This window comes from Mytilus californianus, unplaced genomic scaffold, assembly GCF_021869535.1.
Source record: "Mytilus californianus isolate M0D057914Y unplaced genomic scaffold, xbMytCali1.0.p SCAF_4, whole genome shotgun sequence".
In the NCBI taxonomy this organism is placed as follows: domain Eukaryota; kingdom Metazoa; phylum Mollusca; class Bivalvia; order Mytilida; family Mytilidae; genus Mytilus; species Mytilus californianus.
The window spans coordinates 93,723,181-93,744,337 of NW_026262690.1; the positions used below are offsets into that span (position 1 = coordinate 93,723,181).

The window sequence follows — 21,157 nt, forward strand, 5'->3', positions numbered from 1 at the left end:
ACAATAATTTCTGAACCAATAGACGGTATGGATATGAAAATATGGACTGTAAAACAGAAAATGGCCTACAAAAAACAATCTTGATGTTCATATAAACCCATTTTGAAGGCTATATTATTCTTCAGATATCTACAAATCAATTTTATTGCACAATAACTTCATATTTGAAAAATTCAGTGGGGCCAAAATGTGAAACCAAACTCTTAACCGACTGACGTTGAAGGTACGCTTCTGACACTAAACATAAACACTAGACATTTTTGAATTGAATGAAATTATGACAATATAAAGATTTTCAAATGAGAACTGTGACTATTTTGTTTATTACGGAAGAAATCACATATCAATAAAGTTCTAGAATTCAAAATGGCTGCTTCCCTTAGTTACAGACATAAGATTGAGAATGTTACACTTGCCATTATCCAATCAGATCTATAAATACCTAAAAAATTGCATAAAAACTTATATTTGACCTAGTTGCATGAAGTTCAAATTGGTCTTACAGTATTGTGAATGTCAGCTGACAGGGAAAAGAGTGTTCCTATTTTCTGTAATCATCTCCTCCCACAGATTTCAACCTAGAGCATTCAGACATCATAGAAGGTTTTTATTTGGTTACAGTGAAGATGAGTTCTATTTTTGTATTCTTTAAGAGAATAATAGCAGAATTTTGAGATGATGGAACTGAGTAAATTTCAGTAATTTCCTTAATGGCTAGTACTCATTTTTATGCCCCTGCTGTAGGGAAGGGGTATTAAGTTTAACACTTGTCCGTCTGTATGTGCGTGCATGCGTCCCAAAATTGGTTTCCATTTTCTAACTTTAGTTTGCCTCAACCAAATATTTTGAAACTTATACACAATGCTTATTACCACAAAACACAGATCAAGTTTGGATTTGGGTGGCGTCACTTTTACCTGTCTAGATGTTTCTTTACAAACAGAAAAATTGCTGAATTTTTTGTTTCCTTTCTCTAACTTAAGTTTGCCTCAACCAAATGTTATGAAACTTATACACAATGCTTATTACCACAAAACTCAGATATATAGATAGGCATATATGATGTCAAATCAACAACGAGGAAAAAAGTTCATTGCTGTGACATTCAAGACAGAATTGTTCTAATTCATTAAGTAGCTTTTGAAATAAATATGTTTAAAGATGATTGATTGATTGTTGGTGTTTAAAGCAACTTTCAGCACTATTGGCTTTATCATGGTAGTCTGTTTTTATTATTGGAGGAAGCCGGAGTGCCCTATGAGAAGCACTGACCTTCAGCAGGAAAACTGACAATCCTAGTCAATTAAGATTGGAGTCAAATGCACCTTAATAGATAGACTTTTGGACACTTTGTAAAAACTACAGAATGAACCATCAAATAATCTGTCTCCTTAGCAAAAATGCTAAAATGGTTGCAAGTACAACCTAAATAAAAGCAATACAGCATCTAAAAGTTTTTGAATACTTCTCATAAATCATACAACCTTATATGAAATTCATACTGGAAAGGTAATAAAAAGGTTATAAAATAAACTAAGATCAATTGTAAAAATATCGACAAAATTTATTTCATATAAATAACAAACAAAATAAATAAAAACATATCACTTTGTTGCTTCATTATCTTTTACATCTGATATTGTCACAACTTTCCCTGATGCCACAGTAGGTGGCCTCGAATATTTGTCCTGAATACTAGGTGTAACCATTAAATCACGTTCCTCTTGATTTGCACGAGCTTCTAATGCACTGAATCTTCCATCGCTTGTTTCTGGTCGCTTACTCATATGATCTAGTGGGTCACGACGGCTTGTTCTGCTAACTGACCTTGACCCTGTGTTATGCGGATGTCTGCTTCCTACAGGAGTATCTGAAAAAGTTAAAGAATAATTTGTGAATTTTATTGATGCAGTTTCACTCCTAAAATTTTTCAATCAAATTTCACTTCGAATCCTGAAAGATAAAACTGAACACGATCATTGCTGAAATTTCAAATTTCACCTGCACAGTTCTACTGAAATATATTTTTCATATAAACTTTCAAGTTACATTTAAAGTGTTCACATACTTTACTATAACTAAAATACAATAATAACGGTGTCCATTTGTCAAAATACTGGCTAATTTAATAATCTAATGTTAATAGTAAGTCTATTTCTTTTATGCTTACATTTACAAATAAAAGATTAATACATAATTAGGTCAATATATTTTGACTAAATTTTCTATATGAGAAAAAACTTTTCCCAGAAATCAACTGATCAAGGCATCAGTACCATTACAGAATATTCTATCAATAAAATGACCAAGAAATAAGTTTAAAAGTACAAAAATATGTCCACCATGCCGATGTCAGACACCTCATGTATTTAAAAGTTGCTAAAAAAATAATGTCAGCATATATCATACATTTACTTTATTCAATTTCCTCTTATTACCATGAGGGTATGTTATTCAGCTTCAAAAAAATAAACATCTGGCTACTTCAAACATGAAATTATATGTATGTAAAAAATGGAAAAAACTTAAAAAAACAAACTTTCTAGCAATAAATGTCAATTAATTTCAACACAAATATTTTTTAAGGCCTCCTTACTCTAGGAAATAAATATATTTAGGAAAAAAATTAATCTGTTATAAATGTCAATAAATCTGGCAATTACTTCAGGTGATAATTACTATGATCTTCAGTCCAGGTGACCTGGAGGTGAAAAATACTAAGATCTTTAGTCCAGGTAAGCTGAAATATTTTTTCCTAAGTACTTTCATTTTATAGACTACACAATAATTATGCACAACCAAGACCTTTTGGGAAGAGGGCTTTTTATATTACAACATTAAGTACAATACTTAAGTATGGTTTAACAACATTTAGGATAGCATCAACGTACATATCTTCTTATATAGTAATGATTAGAGATTAAGTATATGCCAATTAGATTGCAACCAAAAAAGACAAATGCAACAATTTTAATTTGTCTGTAGTGACCTGTTGCAAGGCAATATTTCTCCCCCTTTCAAAGAACCTTAATTTTCCAGTGGCAAACAACATATCCTGCCTTTCATCCCGGTCAACCTACCTTGTAGAACCTATGTATTGTAGTTATGGTCAATTTGTTGTAGTCCTGAATAGACATAAAATATTTGCCACTGGACATTTAACAAGGAATAAACTATCTTATCTTGGACGTTAACAGCTTCCTTCTCAGTAGGTTTTAGACAGTTTTCATAAGAATAAATTCTCAATTCAATTCAGATAAAAATACTAGGTAAGAGTTGGACCATACTAAGCAGAAGGTTTTATAGATAAAAAAATATGTCTGAAAAAGGGTAGGCAAGAAATTGCTCATTTAGTTGTATACAGGGGAAAGGCAAGCCTGAAGTCTTGCATGGTATAGAAAATCAGATTGTCTGATGTAGGATAAAGATGTAGTCATGAAACCATTTACAGCAAAAACCATTTTTGTGTTTAAAATTTTCTTGCAATTAGTAACTCTAATTGAATTTTATCAAGAGCTATTCAAAAATTTGCTGGGTGTTAAGATCAATGTTTCTCAGGTGAACTACCTGAGTTCCTCCTCAGCAACTTGAGTTTCAACAATAGAATATTTCTTAAGATATCTCAAAATTTAAGTTGTAATTGGTTAACACAAAAAAGGCTTTTGATGTAAAAGGAATGCCAATGGGAGCATAATTGGTTTTCGTACCTGTTCATGCTATAAATGTGGATAGTTCTATATTTTTGTGAAATATAAGTCTATGTTGTGATTGCCTATTTGTGAAGTTTGTCTATTCAATGGGGCACTTTGAATGATGCAACTGTATTAAGCAATTGACATGGCACTACAACAGAACTGGAAAAACCATGATGTTCGAAAATTATAAATCCATTTTAAATAAGTTTGAAGCAAGCTAGAGATTAGAGATAAGAAATCTTTTTTTAAAAGTACTTTTATATTTTTGCCAACACTTGTTCAAAGCCTTTTGAATTGACATTTTTTTTCTCCAAAAAAACATTTAACAACAGTGAAAAAAATACACTGTAAAATCTTTAAGGACAGTATAAATAATTGTAAATTTGTCATAATATTCTTCATCTAAATGTTTTACTATTGTTACATAAAAAGTTCTAAATGTCATATAACAATTAGGAGATGTGATATGATTGCCAATGAGACAACTTTCCACAAGATACCAAATAGAGTTGAAGTAAGCAACCATTAGTACTTTTTTATCCTTTTTTTTATCACAGGAATATCCCCCAAACATCATGGCTTTTACTTAGAACTGAACATTTAACACAGTGAACTGGTTACCAATACCTTTTAAAGTAACTTTTTTCTTTCCTAAAAATGAAAATCTATAAAATTACTACAGGATCTAGTACTTACTATGCAATGATGCTGAAATAAAGTCACATGCTAATAAACAAAACAAAATATTAAACTGTCTTATTTTACCTGATCTCGCTGTATTAAATTAGCGTGGATTCATCAAGATTTGAAAGAAAAGGGGGTTCATTGGCATTAAGACTAGGAAAAACAGTCTTTCTGGTTTTTTTACTGATGTTCAAATTATTAAAAAGTACCATAAGAAATTATGTTCAGAAATAAAGATGGGTGTTGTGTGACATATATTGTCTTACGTTAGAGATTGAGGGATGTAGTTGTGGGATATCATTAATTTATCATCAAAGATTTCAGAAAAATAGAATTTTAAGTAAAACAGTCTCCATTATTTTTTATTGTGAAATATAGGTCAAAGTGCCCAAACCATTACAGAAATGTCATGTAAAGGCAAAGCAATGCAAAATCTCTGATATACTACTAGTAACATGGATTAAAACCTTAAGACAAATTTTTTTAAAGATTTTTTTCTAAAATATAGGTTAAAGTAACCTTTAAGTTTTTGATCAAAATTAATACTGTTCTATATAAAAGAATCATAGTGATGAAAAACATTGATGTCCTGAAAAATGCACTTTTACACAAAAAATAACCAAATCCTGAGGACTGAGGTATGTTTTCCATTCCATATTCTGTGTAGAATACTGTCATTTAATTGATAGATTATAAAAGCCACAAACAAATAAAATAAGAAGAAATATGAACAGAAGATATTTTGTGAGCGTTAGATATCAAATACTGAATATACAATCAAAATTAACTCTAAAATAACACCACTGCAAATAGTTTTCAAAGTACAACATTCAAAAATGTTGTGTAAATGTGAGATCATAATAAAACATGTGCTTAATTGAATTAATACGTTTTAAGACAGTAAATTCTGTGAAATTTTTTAAAATATACATGCTTCTTGGAATGTTTTATTTTTTTTTATATCTTCTAACATTTATCTCTTGTCTTATGTCAAAACCTGTTGACATATCAAAATCGATACAAAGAATAAAATATTTATAAACTATAAACTGTTTTTCTCTTGTAATATTTAAGCTTTATATTAAATGTTAGAATGCAATGAAGTGTAAAAAAACACACATATTAAAATACTCACTACCAACAACTAGTGGCAAACATATAAAATCATCGTACCTTTTGGTCTACGAGTTGACAAGTTATCAAGGAAACCACCTAACATAAGCAGCTCATCTTCTAGTCTGGAACTTATCTCCGTGATTTTGTCCCTTCTCTCGTCTGTCCTACCAAGAATTTCACCGAACAGCTCTAGAACTTCCTTATCCTTTTCTGCAAAGTTCTGAATTTAGAAAAATAATACAATGTACAATTCAAAATTCTTGAAGCCATACAATGTACAATTTAAAATTCATGAAGCCATTATGAATATAAAAAAGAAGATGTGGTATGATTGCCAATGAGACAACTCTCCACAAGAGACCAAATGACACAGAAATTAACAACTATAGGTCAACGTACGGCCTTCAAAACATGAGCAAAGCCCATACCACATAGTCAGCTATAAAAGGCCCCAAAATGACAAATGTAAAACAATTCAAACGAGAAAACTAAAGGCCTAATTTGTGTACAAAATAATGAACGAAAAACGAAGTTTGTTCTAGCATTTGTTCAATTTCAGTAAAATGTTGAAATCAATACTAAGTGTTCCAGTAAGGGCTATCTCATTATAATGAATGTAGGAGAGTAGGAAAGGTTGTTTTATTTTTGGATATGAGTTGTGGGTAATTTATGGTTGTATGTTCATTTTTATGTATGCAAAATACTGATAGGGGGCATGCTGGTTGTGGGCGGTATGATGATGTCCCTTCCTACCATCCCACATCCAATTTGATGGAATATCCTATATATAAACTTTTGTAATTGACCAAGCAAGTAACACCATTGTTGACATATGGCTGTTTTATATTCTTATTATAATTCTGTTTCTATTGCATGACAATTTACCATTTCTTTTTAATTGTTTCACATGAGATGTGCCAATGCTTATACACATGCATACCAAATACCATTGACTTATCATAAGTCGTTCCCTTTAAACAAACATAAACACAAATATTAACTTGTAAACTATGTAAAAGTTTCAAAGTCAATGAACCATGATGAGTGGTTGAGGCTATATAATCTCCATGGAAACGAGACTTGCAAATGCCAATAAATTTGCATACCAAATATCATTGACTTAACATTAGCGGTTCATCTTAAACTGATCTAATCACAAACGAATACTGTAAACTAAGCAAAAGTTTCAAAGGCAATAGACCAATACTGAGGGGGCGAGGGCAAATATTCTCCATGGAAATGAGATGTGCTAATGCTTATACAACTGCATACCAATTAACATTGCACTACCACTAATGCTTCCCCTTGAACTGACCTAATCACAAATTAATACATGTAAACTAAGCAAAAGTTTCAAAGTCAATAGACCATGACTGAGGAGGCGAAGCCATATAATCTCCATGGAAATGAGATATGCCAATGCTTATACAACTGCATACCAAATATCATTGACCTACCACTAGTGGTTCCCCATAAAAAAACCTAATCACAAACTAATACATGTAAACTAAGCAAAAGTTTCAAAGTCAATAGAACATGACTGAGGGGGGCAGGGCCAAATAATATCCATGGAAATGAAATGTGCCAATGCTAATACAACTGCATACCAAATATCATTGACCTACCACTAGTGGTTCACCATAAACTAGACCTAATTACAAACTAATACATTGTTGACACCGCCGCTGCCAACAGCTTACCTATGTCTCGCTTCTGACTCCGTCAAGGCGACAAAAAATGTTACCCCAATTCTAACATGTAAATATAACATTTTTTAGTTTTAAACTTAGACTAAAATTCTAACTATAACTTCTCAGCACACCTCTTGAATCTGATTATCCACATCCCAGCTTTCAACTAGATGACCTAAAAAGTAAATAACTTTTATTGTTTTTTTTGTAGATACAAAAGAAAATAAGCAGAGAACATTCAGTATTATCTATCAAGAAAGACATCTGTTACATACTGTAAATCAACTTATTTTCGCCGATACTTTATTTCGCGTTTAGCCCTTCGTAGCTGACTTTGCAGCGACTTATTTTTCGCTATTTTTAAATTATTTTGATGTATTTATATAAAGGAAAATAAAAGTTTAACAAATTCGCGAAGATTTATATTCGCATTATTTTTCAACTCGGGAAAGTCGCGAAAATAAATCGCTCATGAAAATAAGTTGGTTTACAGTACATAAGTATGGCAATTTACATGGCCCATTCTGTGTTTTTCTTTTTTTTTTTTTCTTCTTTGTAGATTTAAACTTTTCACACTATTTAACAAATTTTCACAGGAAAAATATATTTACAAATTACAGGTAAATAAACAGTTTAAACAGAAGTCTTTTTATATACTTATTTGTCCCATTGTTGAAGGCAGTATGGTGAGGGCTATTCCATTAAAATGTATGTGGGGAGGGTAGGAATGGACTTTCAAAATATCCCTACAAACAAGAACCATTTTTTAGATAATTTTGCATAATGGTAATAGACGCATACTGAAAAAAGACCCATGACCCACATTCAATAATTAAACTTCCCTTCCTACCCTCCCACATACATTTTAACGGAATAGTTCTGACCTATAAGTGCTTACATCCACATCCTTTTGACTCTGGTTAAGAGTTGTCTCATTGACAATCAAACCACATCTCCTTACATTTAAATTATCTCTCAGCAAGTGTCAAAGCCAGGAAAAAGATAAAATTTGGTAAAAATGTAAAACGGATGATAGAGAATAGAGTCTTTGACAAAAAAGTGAAATAGAATTAGGAAATGAATTTGTCTCAAAAACTTTCCCTAAAAAAATTTTTTATTATCAAATACCTTTTGATTCTTGTAACCGTAGGCCCAACTTATTCTTGATGTTTTCATTGTCAATCATCTGTTGGTGAATATCTTCTATTTCCTTTCTCAAATAATCACATCCCTATGTAATGAAACAAATAACATGTAAGTAAGTTTCAAATTATCATTCCTATATTTCAGTTTCACTAGAAAATTTTACTTGTCTTCAAAACAAGATTTTTTAAAAAAGCGAACAGTTAATATTTCACTGAATTAACGTTCATAATACAAAAGAAGCACAAACTTTATAATTTTTAAAATAATATCTTGCATTTGTATGATGTCACTTAATTTTCTATTGATGTTGTGTGTTTCCAAAAAATTTGCCTGGTGAGAATGAAACATTGTGTTTAGAAAATTATTGCAGATGGTATCATGCTATCAAAATGGATAAATATTTACAAAATTAACAGACTTAATAAGGTTGACCTATTAAATTAATTTAATCATCATAAAACACTTTTCAAATAGGGGAAGTATTTAGGAGTTTGATTTGTAGTTATACTGAAAGTGAAGTGTTCGTACAACCAAATATGAGAGGGTCTTGATGAGGGTTATCATTATTTGTTCTTTCACTTTCTAAGCCAATTTTTATTTTTTACCCATTATTCCATATTCTTTATATTTTAGCACCCCATTATTCTCTAATCTGTAAACTCCATCCAGAACCTACCCTATTGCAGCAATTTAAAAGTGCCTTCCCTGGGTATCTATAAAGTTTTAATGGAACGACCCTAACAATAAGTCAATTTGGTGTGATCTAATTACCTCTTCAAATTTATGATTCTCCTCCAAGACTGATCTCAATTTACAACCTGCAATGTAAATATCTTTTTCAAGTTTCTGTCGATCTTCTCCATGTCTTTTAAGCTGGAATATGGCTTCATCTCGTTTCTTTTTCAAATCTTTTTTAAGTTTTTCCTGGAAAAGTAAATATATAAAACATGAATATCATTTGGTACAATTCATGTATTGACCAATTTTCTTGCAAACGGTTAATGCTACTTTTAAAAATAGATGACTATTTAATGTTGGCAACTATTACGTGCACATTCAGGACAAAATCCTGTTAATGACTAGTCTTTTTTCCTACTGCTTAATGCCACATTCCTGGCAGAGAACGAGAAAAATTTGTATCCTTGCATTGTATTGCTCTACATGTTTATTTGTTTGTTTTCTAAATAAAATATTTCTTATACTTGAGGCAGTAAATATCTATTTTCAAGTATTTGGTTTGACCCAAGACCTCCTACACTAGTGGCAAACACGCTTTACATGAAACTATTGATGTTGTATAATTCTATTTAAATTGTAACAATGTTACAACAGCTTCTTCCAAAGGTTATAAGTATTGAGATTTCAATGGGTCTGTATCACTCACCTATAAACCTTATTGCTATTTATTCAAATCCGGATAAGTTCTAAAATTACACAACTTTTTCATCCAGTTGAAGCTATCTAGGGCCCTGTTTAAACAATGTATTATGCATAAAACTTTTCAAAGAGAAATGTTTAAACCATCGCAAACACTTCAAACAAAGCATTTTTATTAATTTACTTTGTGTTTTAAAAAAATGGATCATAATCTATCAAAGTTTCAAAATGTTTGCTTTCTAAACTTTTTCCTCCCTCAGCTCGTTACTGATGACCTTTATTTTTGCAAGACTTGACCCAAACAGGAAGTTGTATAAGTGACTGTTTTTTCCAGATTGGACTAAATAGCGATAAGGTGTAAGCATGATACTAATTCAAAATCTGAATAATAGTAACATAAAACTTAGAAAATATAAAAGCATCATAATAAAACTACCAATATCAAAATAATGTCATCAGCTATATATATTGTTTTGACCATTGTCATTCAATCCTATATATTAATTCATGCTTTCAAACATTTTACCCAGAAAGCTTTGGATTCTGAAATATTGAAGTGGCCTTACCCTTGGTTCCTGCATTTGTTGTTTTTTCATGGTATCCTTGTGGATGCTGTCCTCCAACTGAGATTTTTTCTGTCTCATCTCTGTAATAATCATTTACTTGCATACAAAATATTTCAATTTCATAAAAATGCATATAAATATTCAATTTGTTTTTAAGTTAATATTTGTTAGTTAAATGATATTGCTTTACATAGTAAAAATGGATTTATTTTATCATTTTTTTCAGCAATGACTTTTTTCCCCATCTTTCACAAGTTAGTGATTACATACTAAAATGGGACCACCTTATTTTACCCTCAAGTATTTGCCACATGAAGACAAGATTTTGAATCATGAGGTTTATCAAGAAGGTAAAATTTCTGGCATAAATCTCACACAGTAAGCATGCAAAGTAATTGTTAGAATTGTTGTTTACAACATAATACCTAAATATAGATAATTTTCGATGAGTTCTTTTAAAAGTTAAGATTTTTATAATTATATAGTTAGTTTTCCATCATGCTGTTATATCTGTTATTCCCATGGTAATGGTTTCAACTTATTTAGAATTAAATCAGAAAATCTAGTAAGAGTGGACCAAAAGCGATAAAGGTTTTGGCCATCAGAGTAAAAATCTTCCATGTTATTTTTCATGACCTTTGTATTTATATTTTCATTAAACTAAAATGTGATGTTTGTCCATAAACCCTAGTCACAAAAAAGATAATGACTTATGCCATTAAATGATGCCTGTCCCTGTATAAATCTGCTTTGTCTAACTAACTTGATCCTTGACAATAGTATATTCTATTTTCTAATGTAATGAATGATCCCAACATTTCAGTAAAATCATGAAAGTAATAGAAACATATAGACACCAGCTTATTTTTCATGCTTTCAATCTCAAAAGTATTTGAACACAACTTTTTAAAAGAACAAAATAAGAAAACAAAAACAAAAAATTAAACATGCATCACCATTCTGTTAACTTTATTCATTTTTTGTTTTCTAGTTTTGAAATAAACATTTATTAAACAGTTTAATCACTAATCTAAGGATGGGAACTTCATTACAAGTTCATCGTTAGCCCTATATTTAAATAGCCTGCTATAAAAAACTTATAAAATATTATGTCAACTGTACAGGACAATTATAGCAAAAAAAAAACCTTTATATCAAATCCAACAAGACCAATAATTATCAAACCCATTGTAGAATCTAATCCAACAAAGACAACATTAAGCAAACAAATTGTGTAAAACCAGAACACCATTAGGAAAACACTAAGGTTTCACCTCAGAATGAAAATCAAGGGTGGGGAGAAAGTTCATAAAATTGAGATGGTGTGTTGCGTTGTCAAATCTTTCCTTATTTGTTTACTTTCTGCCTACAAGTTGTTGTCATTTATAGCTAATACGGAAAGGGGGTCTCACATACATTTTTTGGGCACCACACTTTAAGAAAACTATTAGAGAAGTAAAAAACCCTTATACGGCTTCCCAGATTTCAGGAATAAGTGAGGGATCCATTTAATACTAATATGATTTCTTAATTGCCACTGACATGTTAATTGGATTAGGGATATCGGGAATTTAACTCCAATCTATTGAATTTGCAAGTGTGGCACTAGAAATTTGACATTATTTAACAAAAAAGTTTCATCTCACCCATTATGGACAATACTTAGAAAACAAACCACACAAGGACATTTGTATCAAACAATTTGGTGTGCCCATGCAAACCCACAATGGCAACATTTATAAAAAACATTTGGTGAGCCCAACCCCATAATGGCAACATTTATAAAAAACATTTGGTGAGCCCAACCCCACATTAGCAACATTCATAAAAAACATTTGGTGAGCCCAATCCTAAAGTGATAACTTTTATCAACCAAACTGTTGCATTCAACCCCACAAGGATGGAAGTTGTCATGCTCAATCCAACAGGAATATCTTTTAAACAACAAAATGTTGTGCCCAACCCCAAAAAGACAACATTTATGAAACGAAATGTTGTGCCCAACACAAAAATGACAACATTTTCCAAACGAAATGTTGTGCCTAACCCCAAAAATGACAACATTTATGAAACGAAATTTTGCATCCAACACCACATGGACAACTTTAAACACAAATTGTTGCATCCAACCCCACAATGACAACACTTTCCACACACAATACAAAGTTAGCAGAATTTTAAAACATAGCTGGTATGTGATACTATAACTATTCCACAGCTGTCTTTGGGCTTTATCACTGTGGCTCAAATGATACTATAATTAAATCACACACACACACACAGCACACTCTACCATCTGAACCTATGTGACGTTTCTATAGAAACAGAGACAGTATCAACATACTAGCTATGCTACGTTTTAGGACATCATATTCATTAGTGCGATTCTCAAAAAACTTCTCTAGATCTTCGTATGCTGGAGTCTTCTCTTCAATTTGATTGTTCCTATCAATAATAGCACGCTCCATTTCTGTAATCTCTTGCTGAAATACAAAAATGTATAGGCAATGAGTAATAATACAAGATCACAGATGTTAAAAATCTTGATACTTAGACTGAAGTATACTAAATTTACAAATAAATTTCTGTAACTGTATCAGATTTTTCCTCATTTTGAGATATTAGTTATTGTCTTATCCATCCACATGAATTGAAAAAATTCTTACCTGTAATGATGAATTCACAGCATGCTTCAGTTGAGGGAGCCACTGCTTTTTCAGGTATTTTTTTTAAAGCTCTCCTATCATCTCATCTGTTGATTGTGTGTGCCCATATTCACATGTCATTTTTTTAAAATCATTCAATTTTCCAAATTTTTGTGAAATAAAATAAAATTTTAAAGCTTTTTAAATGTAAATTCAGAAATTTTTGTGATGTTTTAATTATTGCATAATTTTGACAGGATTGGTTTCCCAGGAATATAAAGAGAAATATGATGGTTCAAATTTTGATAGCATTAATCATATGCAGCATTTTTTTAAAAACCAAAAATCAATATCATAGTTTTGCCCATAGTTCAATAATCACAATAACAAATGCACATACAAATTTATGAATTTAAAGTACCTAGAAAGCATAGTTATCTCATTTAAAAAAAGACAAATTTTGCAAAAAAAAAAAAAAAAAACAAAGAAAGAAAGGGAAGTAACTTTAGAGGAAAATTGTGAATACAACGAACTAACCTCATATCTAGCAACTTTATATTGCATGGCATCAAACATGTTCTGATAGTCGTCCTGAGCTTTTGTCAAGTTGCCCTCCAAATTGGTTATTTCTTTTTCATCTTCCTTTAGTTCTTTTTGTAATGATGTTCCCTAAAAAGATAAGTGTTTCATTAATAAACTATCAAACTTATTGTAATTTTCTTTACAGATTTCATCATTGACCTTTCAAAATGACCAATTAAATGATAACCATCCTTTGTTTTGCCACTTTTATGCAGTTTTTTCAGTGGATTGTCTATTCAAAAAGGTAGACTTAGGTTGATAACTTGTATTCTATCCTTCTGAGTAACACAGATTATCTAACAAAAAATTTGGATTAAAAAGCACTGATTAAACTGTAAGAGTGTACTCCCTTAACTAAGTTTTAACCCCCTGTAAGAGTGTACTCCCTTAACTAAGTTTTAACCCCCTGTAAGAGTTTACTCCCTTAACTAAGTTTTAACCCCTTACTGAATTATTTTCCAATTTTTCAGTCTAACTGTTTAATCCTTCTATTAATTTTGTCAACAACATAGTTTGGTATAATGCTTTCCATCCATTGTAAGCATGTCACAGTCTAGCTCATGTATGTTTTAATAATTCCCTTCAATTCACAAATGGTCAGGAATGGTGGTCTGGGAATTCTTATGTTTTTTAATTATTTTAGCGGTGGTCAATTATGAAATATAGAACTTACTTTTAGCTTAAAATGAAAAGATCACAATTACCATTCCCAAAAAGAGGTGGGTGGCAACTTTCTCTCAAACTTTAAGATTGTAAGGAATGATAGAGGACCAAGTGTTTACCTCATTAGTAAGTTCTAGATGTTGAACTTTTCCATCTTGTATTTGAGTATTCATCTGTGTAAGGAATGTATGGTTTTCAATCTTCATTTCTTCTATGTCTTTCGATACATTGTTTTTCTGGTTTTGTACATTCATTCTATGAGAAAAATAAAATTTGTGGTATTATAGCTGTGTTGTAAACAATGGGGGACAATGAACCAAATCATAATTATATAAAATCCACATTTATCAATTTGCAAGTGTTTTCCACAACAAAGAAATTTTTAAGCATACATTTATGTCATTTATATTTTTATTTGAATTTAAATTTTTCATTTAAAAACATGCTGAATTTAGAGATTCTATGATTGCAGGTGCTATCACTATACAAATATATATGTAATTATATCTTGAAAAAACTTCTTAATACTGGACTATTTATTAGTCAACATAAACCATAAAAAACACTATCCCTGAAAAAAATGTATTAATGATAGATACTTATCATTTCTTAATGCATTACTTTTTGTAATATTTAATTTGATTGGACACTGCCACAAATTTCATCAAGATTGATGATCTGAAATTATGCTCACAAGTGCAGACGTCATATTATAGATGAAGTTATTTCAAAATGTATGATTTAGCAGCATAACAAAATTGAATTGAAGATTTGCAGGCTACAATTTTTAATTTCATGGTCGCAAATACCAATTGATGTCCACTGATCTTTTAATAAGTTAATGTTATCTCCTAAATATCATTAAACAATGAAAATAAATATCTACAAAACTTAATAAAGAACACAAATTCATGAAATTCCATTTTTTGATATGAAATGAAAAATTTGTTTCTGAACTTATAGCTAATTTCTTAACAATTAAAGAAAAACTGTAGCACACTATGCCACTGTTGGAAAGGATAACATTACAAAATTTAATTAACATTAATAGGGGTGACCTGAAACATAAAAAAAATATTACTGAAAAATAAAAAGTAAATTTTTCTTCAAAAGATTAATAACACAAAAAAACAAAAACAAAAACCATTACAAAATTCTTCAAAAAAATTTGTTCACACAAATCAAACCAGCTCTTACATTTTCAGCATTATCTTTAAGGACCTGTTTTATTTTGTGTTACCTTCTTAACATACACAATTTTTGTTGTTCTTATTTTCAGACAAGTTTATCAACTGTAAACAAATTTTCCTGTATCATTTAGATTGTTGATCTTTGCCTACAATGATTTCAAGAAGCATTAAAAACAAAATTGCTCTAGAAGACCTTAGGTAAATTGTTGAAAAAATTTCCTGAACCAAGTAACACTGATTTAAACTTCTCATATTTTTTTTTAACAGTTTGAAAATTGGATAGCATATACAAATGTAAATGGTTAGTGTTGTAAACAAAAGAATATAATGTTATTATGCACCATGCACTAATCTACATTATAATTTCCAAAGACACTGAAAGACATTTCCTCCAAAAAAACATATCCATTATTTAATCAATTTAATCAGAATCAAACATTTCAAGTCATTTTACATCCGTACCCCTCTCTTCACAAAATAAATAGATGGACATTAAAATCCTTTCAATCCTAAGACAATTTTTACTGAAATATCTTTATAAAAATTTCATACCTTCTAATCATAACTCATTTAGGGACCCAATATTAAAATTCTAACATTATAAGTAGCCCCCATACCCCCAATAAAATACAAAAATATTCTGAAATAAATATTATCACTTATCATCGTTACACAACCTTAAATCATTAATATTATTTTTTGGCAAGAGTTATTGCCAATATGGACAGATACTATTGAAATATCCAGGTTCTTTTTTCGGTCTCAGTTTTTATCAATAAAAACATCTTAATCCTGCTTGTTGGGTTACTTCCCATCTTAAGTCTTCTTACAAGCGTGTAGATAGATTTATAATATAGTGATGTCAGTAGTTTACTGTTACAAAGTAATTTTTTTTCGCAGGCAATATAATGAGGCCCCTCATGGGGGTGTCCAAGTAATCACATAATCACAATTTTTTTTGCCAATATAATCACATAATCATTAATTACTTTTTTAAACAAGATAATCAAATAAACAAAAATACAGTCTTAGATTATCAAATAATCAAATAATCATGAAATATTTGGTCTGGTAATCAAATAATCGCTATAAAAACGGCCAAGTAATCACAGAATCAAAAACCCCATGAGGAGGCTCTATAATGAAAATACCTTATCTAATGTGTCAATGATATCTTCTGATTTATCGAATTATGCTTTATATTGAAATAAACTTGTGTAAAGTTTATTTTTTAAAACAATCTGTATATGATGGATAAAACTGGGAAAATCGTAAATACACATATTTTAAACACTTGTAAGATTAGCACAACTCAAGTTATTGTAATTGTATTTCAGCATTCAAAACTACAACTCACAAAATACAAGTTATATATTCTATTCATGCAACAAAATTGCAATTGACAAACACACTCACATACTTTATTCATGCAATAAAATATTAAGTAAAATTGTTCATTCTTTTTGTTAATGAGCAGTATTTTCAATTATATGCAATGAAAATTCTTATTATTTTTCATCACAACAGCCTTTGTTATCCTTGCATGAGCATCATGCCACCTTACCCAAGAGACTCAAATTTCTTCTTTTGCCTGTCTTTTTCCTCCATTCTCTTTTCTATCATTTGTCTTATAGAATAATACAATACAAATGAGAATTTATACCTTAATCATTTATTTTATGTGGTGAAAAAAAAATTTTGAAATGGAAAAATGTCACAGCCTTTAAAACAGTTTTCATTTAATGTGAAAAAAAAATGTCATACAGCACTTATTCTAGAACATAATTTGCAAGTACATGTATTGGAAATTTGCATTGATTACTTTGCTTGTAAATTTTCATTTCTTAATCAGCTTGTAAGACTAAGACAGGCTGTGCATTGGCTTGTTATGAGCCTTCTTTACACTAAAATTGAGAATGGAAATGGGGAATGTCTCAAAGAGACAACAACCTGACTAAAGAACAGAAAACAGCCCAAGGCCACAATGGGTCTTCAACACAGCGAGAAAATCTCGCACCCGGAGACTGCTTCAGCTGGCCCCTAAACAAAAAATGTGTACTAGTACACTCACACTTAATGCACTTCAAAACTGACAACTTTAAACTTAGTTCATATCAATTGAGCAAGTAATAACGTCTTCTTTTTTAAAGATTGTTTTACCATTTTTGTCAATTCAAATATAAAAAAGAAATTATGAACATACAATATCTCAGTATTTAAAAAAACTTACTTCCTGTAAAAAACTAAACATTTCAAAAAATTATTTTTCAGACAAATATGTCATACAGACCTTCTAAATGTTTAGAAAGTTCTGTTACACAAAACTCTAGTAATTGTATAAAGGAAATGCAAAAAGTTACAGTAGGAAAACACAAAACCAAGGTTAACATAACTATTAAGAGTTGATTGACCATGTGTAGTGCTAACGAAATACAGATTATCACATATAATTCAACATCACTGTAAAACACTTGGCAGCGAAAACAACTGTTAAAAAACACATTAAAAACTTAGCAATAAATCATTTATCACAAATTTCTGACATGAACACTATATAATAAATGACATTAAATACAAAGTGTTATACAGATTACACTGGGATATTCAAACATACAATCATTGGAAAATGGATTATATCCAAGCCTATATATATGTATTACAAGTAAACTGGATATAATACAGGGGCTTGTTCATACATTATTAGTCAATTGTTATATCCAGGTCACCTGTGGTCTTATATATTTGTTACATATGTAAAAGGTTTATGACATTGGGAACATTCACACATTACAAGTTCATTTCTACAGAGCACACATATAACCATATGTATCTATTACGAGTAAAAAGCTTGTTAATTAAAAAAAAAAACATTTGGTCACTTAGAGCCTTATGCGACTGTTAAATGTTATAAGCATATGTCGCGGGGGCATGTTCACACTATTAGTCTGATATGATATAGCTCTGTCACCGCCTTACCGTGGAGGAGAAGGAGTGGGTGTTAGGGATGGCTCGCTATATAACCTAACAAATTCTTGCTCTTTTGTCTTCTTCTTTTCTGCTATTTGCTTCTCAATTAGTTTTTCAAATGTCTCTCTATGTTATTAGAAAATATGACACACTAACGTGGTTACAAAATATGATTTCCTTAGTAGATCTTTTCTCTTGAATGATTTGAGCAAGCCAGAGAATTAACAATTATGTTTATGCAGAATACCGTGAAATATATGTAACATGCTCTATCTTGTGCATTATAAAAAAATATATTATATAGTTCTGTGCCAAACTAAATATCACAAGACATTTTTTCTATATATATTTGAGATACAAATTTGTTTTTAAAACTTTGTCTAATTTCCATTAAATTTTCAGCATTTTTTTTTTTCATTCTTCTGATGCATTTCTATTACTTCTAGTTTTACAGAATTCATAATGTTAATTTCACTTTTTACATATATTAAATATGATTTTAAATTCATATTTTATATCAGCTTTAAAGAGAATTTTCATTTCTAAAATTTGCATTTCACATTCAAAATGATAAATATTAATAACATATAATGACAAGACCACTACTGTATTTTATAGTAAAAATTTTATGAAAATAAGTCAAGAAGTAAGTCCATGGGAGTTTTTTGTAATTTTATATGTACATAGAAACTGCCTTTCAAACTTTAATTTTGCAAGCAGCTATACATGTAACAAATTACTTACATGATCCTAAATTTATGGTTTTTATTACTAGTAAATACTATGCATGCATGTGTAGTAGTTGTTACTAATGAAGTGCAAATCTACATGCAGTGGGATTAATAATAAATAAACTTTTAATCATTAAAAAATTTTTTGGTCTATAACATGCAATGTGAAAATAAAAAAAATAAAAAAAATATTTGACTGTTAAACTAACCTTTTTTTATTAAGTGCATGCAATAAGATGAAAAAAAATCCCAATTTCCCCCTCATATTACCTCTCTTTCCTTTCTTTATTCAGCTGCTCTCTGAATTCTTCTATCTGTTGATTAAGCTGTGCAAGAACTGCCCTAAAAGTAGTGATTTATAAACAATGCATTAATGCACTAAATATAAAGTATTTGAGCTATAAATGTCCTTTCCAACTTTTTCCAACTCAAAATCTAAAACAGAACAGTTTATATGAGTCAGTTCTGTTTCGTTGTCCTGGTTCTTATTTAGTGTACCTCGCTGTATTTTAAGAATCAAAACTGACAATCTTGCAACAGTGTCATAGAGTGATAGACCAGCTTTACTTACAGTACTGGCTTCAGCAAAAATTCATAGAATTAAAAACTGTAAGAAAATTATTTTATAGATGATGGGCCTCTGATGTGAAGATTGAAATTTCTAGGAAATTGGTTTATAATTATTTGATTCATTATTATCTGTTGGATACCAATATTTCTTGGATTTCATGGGTACAGGTGAACCACAAATTCAAATGTTCAACGAATAACACATTTTGTATAGGCTTGTATGCAGAATTTAGCAAATCCAAGAAATTAAATATCCATGAAAATGTAAGTTTTATAAATGAAATCACAGTGGAAAAAGGACTTCTGCTGTACAGAAACACAATTTTCTGCTGTATAGAAACACAATTTAGGGTAATAACGGATAAGTGAATGATGTGGCCATGCAGAAGGAATTGTGACTATAAAACGTACAACATCATTTGATAAACATTATCTTTCAACACTGCTCACAATTCTCAGTGAAAAACCCAGAAGACAAATACATGTCAATCTTAGTGAGACAGAATGCATGCCACAATAATTTGGTGAAGAAAACAAAAATCTAGTTCAGTAATTTGTAACATTTTCAATCGCTTGACAATGCATTATATATCACAGACACATTTGGAATAAAAAAAATTCAAAGTAATTAAAGGAAAAGCAATTTTATCACTATTTCAAAAGTTGATTCACATCTAGACTCCATTGAAATTTATCAATTTTCTTCCCTTTTTCAGCGTGATTTTTATGAGATATTGATATTTGTTTTAATTATCTCCCTTTTACATTAAGGTTGTATATACATATAAACAAAGATTGGTGATTTGAATGATACATTTTCAAGTAACTTTTCTTTCTGAAATATCCCTTGAATACTGAAAAGTATGAAAATACAAATTTAAAAAAAAAAGGAGATTGCAACATTGGTGTTTAAGATAAGATTACAATCTTTCCTTTTTCCTAAAAATCCAGCATGCCTCAGTAGATTCACAGTGTAGGGTATGACAACAACAAGCTCTGGGACTTACTCATCCTCTTCTACTTCCTTCCTAATAATATTCAGTGTATTGCTTGTAACGAAAACTCAAAATATAAACATTAAAAAAAAATCAAAATAAGACTTTTTTTAATACTTCAATTAAAGCTGGAATACATTCCTGTTTTAATGTGCCAATAAATTCATTTCATAAATTAAATGGTCAACATCTGTCTTTAGACTCACATCTAAAATATATGTCACCATAGAAGTTAATCTATCACAGGCAATGTTATTTTCAATACAAGGGAGGTAACTACAAATTTCAACAGTAAGTAACTTACTTGTGAGATTCAGCTAGACTCTCAATTGTGTCAGCCATTTCTACATTTTCTGCCTGCATCCTACCGACTTCCTCAGCTTTCATACCAAGTTCTCTTTTTTCATCTTGCAAACTATATTAAAAAGAAATTTCATTACTTGTTTGCATTCTCATAATGGTCGGATGTAAAATGTTCTTATGCTACTGGCAATCAACTGTCTTCGACTGGAAAGGGGGAGTCTACAAATGAAACAGAT

At 30.2% G+C, this 21,157-nt stretch overlaps 1 protein-coding gene across 4 annotated transcripts in view; it reads right to left on the reverse strand.

Moving 5' to 3' along the window:
• Positions 1-1,543: 1,543 nt before the first annotated feature.
• LOC127698858 (coiled-coil domain-containing protein 175-like) overlaps positions 1,544-21,157 on the reverse strand; it is a 31,760-nt gene continuing 12,146 nt past the window's right edge. Inside the window, exons 14-27 of one of the 4 annotated variants that reach the window (XM_052202553.1) lie at positions 20,923-21,033; positions 19,324-19,395; positions 18,332-18,448; positions 16,920-16,982; positions 14,285-14,420; positions 13,458-13,589; positions 12,620-12,758; positions 10,276-10,355; positions 9,104-9,256; positions 8,315-8,417; positions 7,318-7,361; positions 5,553-5,715; positions 4,323-4,346; positions 1,544-1,870 (exon numbers count right to left, since the gene is read on the reverse strand). In XM_052202553.1, the coding sequence (XP_052058513.1) occupies positions 1,605-1,870; positions 4,323-4,346; positions 5,553-5,715; positions 7,318-7,361; positions 8,315-8,417; positions 9,104-9,256; positions 10,276-10,355; positions 12,620-12,758; positions 13,458-13,589; positions 14,285-14,420; positions 16,920-16,982; positions 18,332-18,448; positions 19,324-19,395; positions 20,923-21,033 (1,603 nt within the window). In that variant the 3' untranslated portion in view covers positions 1,544-1,604. The remainder of the gene's footprint in view (positions 1,871-4,322; positions 4,347-5,552; positions 5,716-7,317; positions 7,362-8,314; positions 8,418-9,103; positions 9,257-10,275; positions 10,356-12,619; positions 12,759-13,457; positions 13,590-14,284; positions 14,421-16,919; positions 16,983-18,331; positions 18,449-19,323; positions 19,396-20,922; positions 21,034-21,157) is intronic. The other 3 variants (XM_052202556.1, XM_052202555.1, XM_052202557.1) reach the window with 3 other exon arrangements.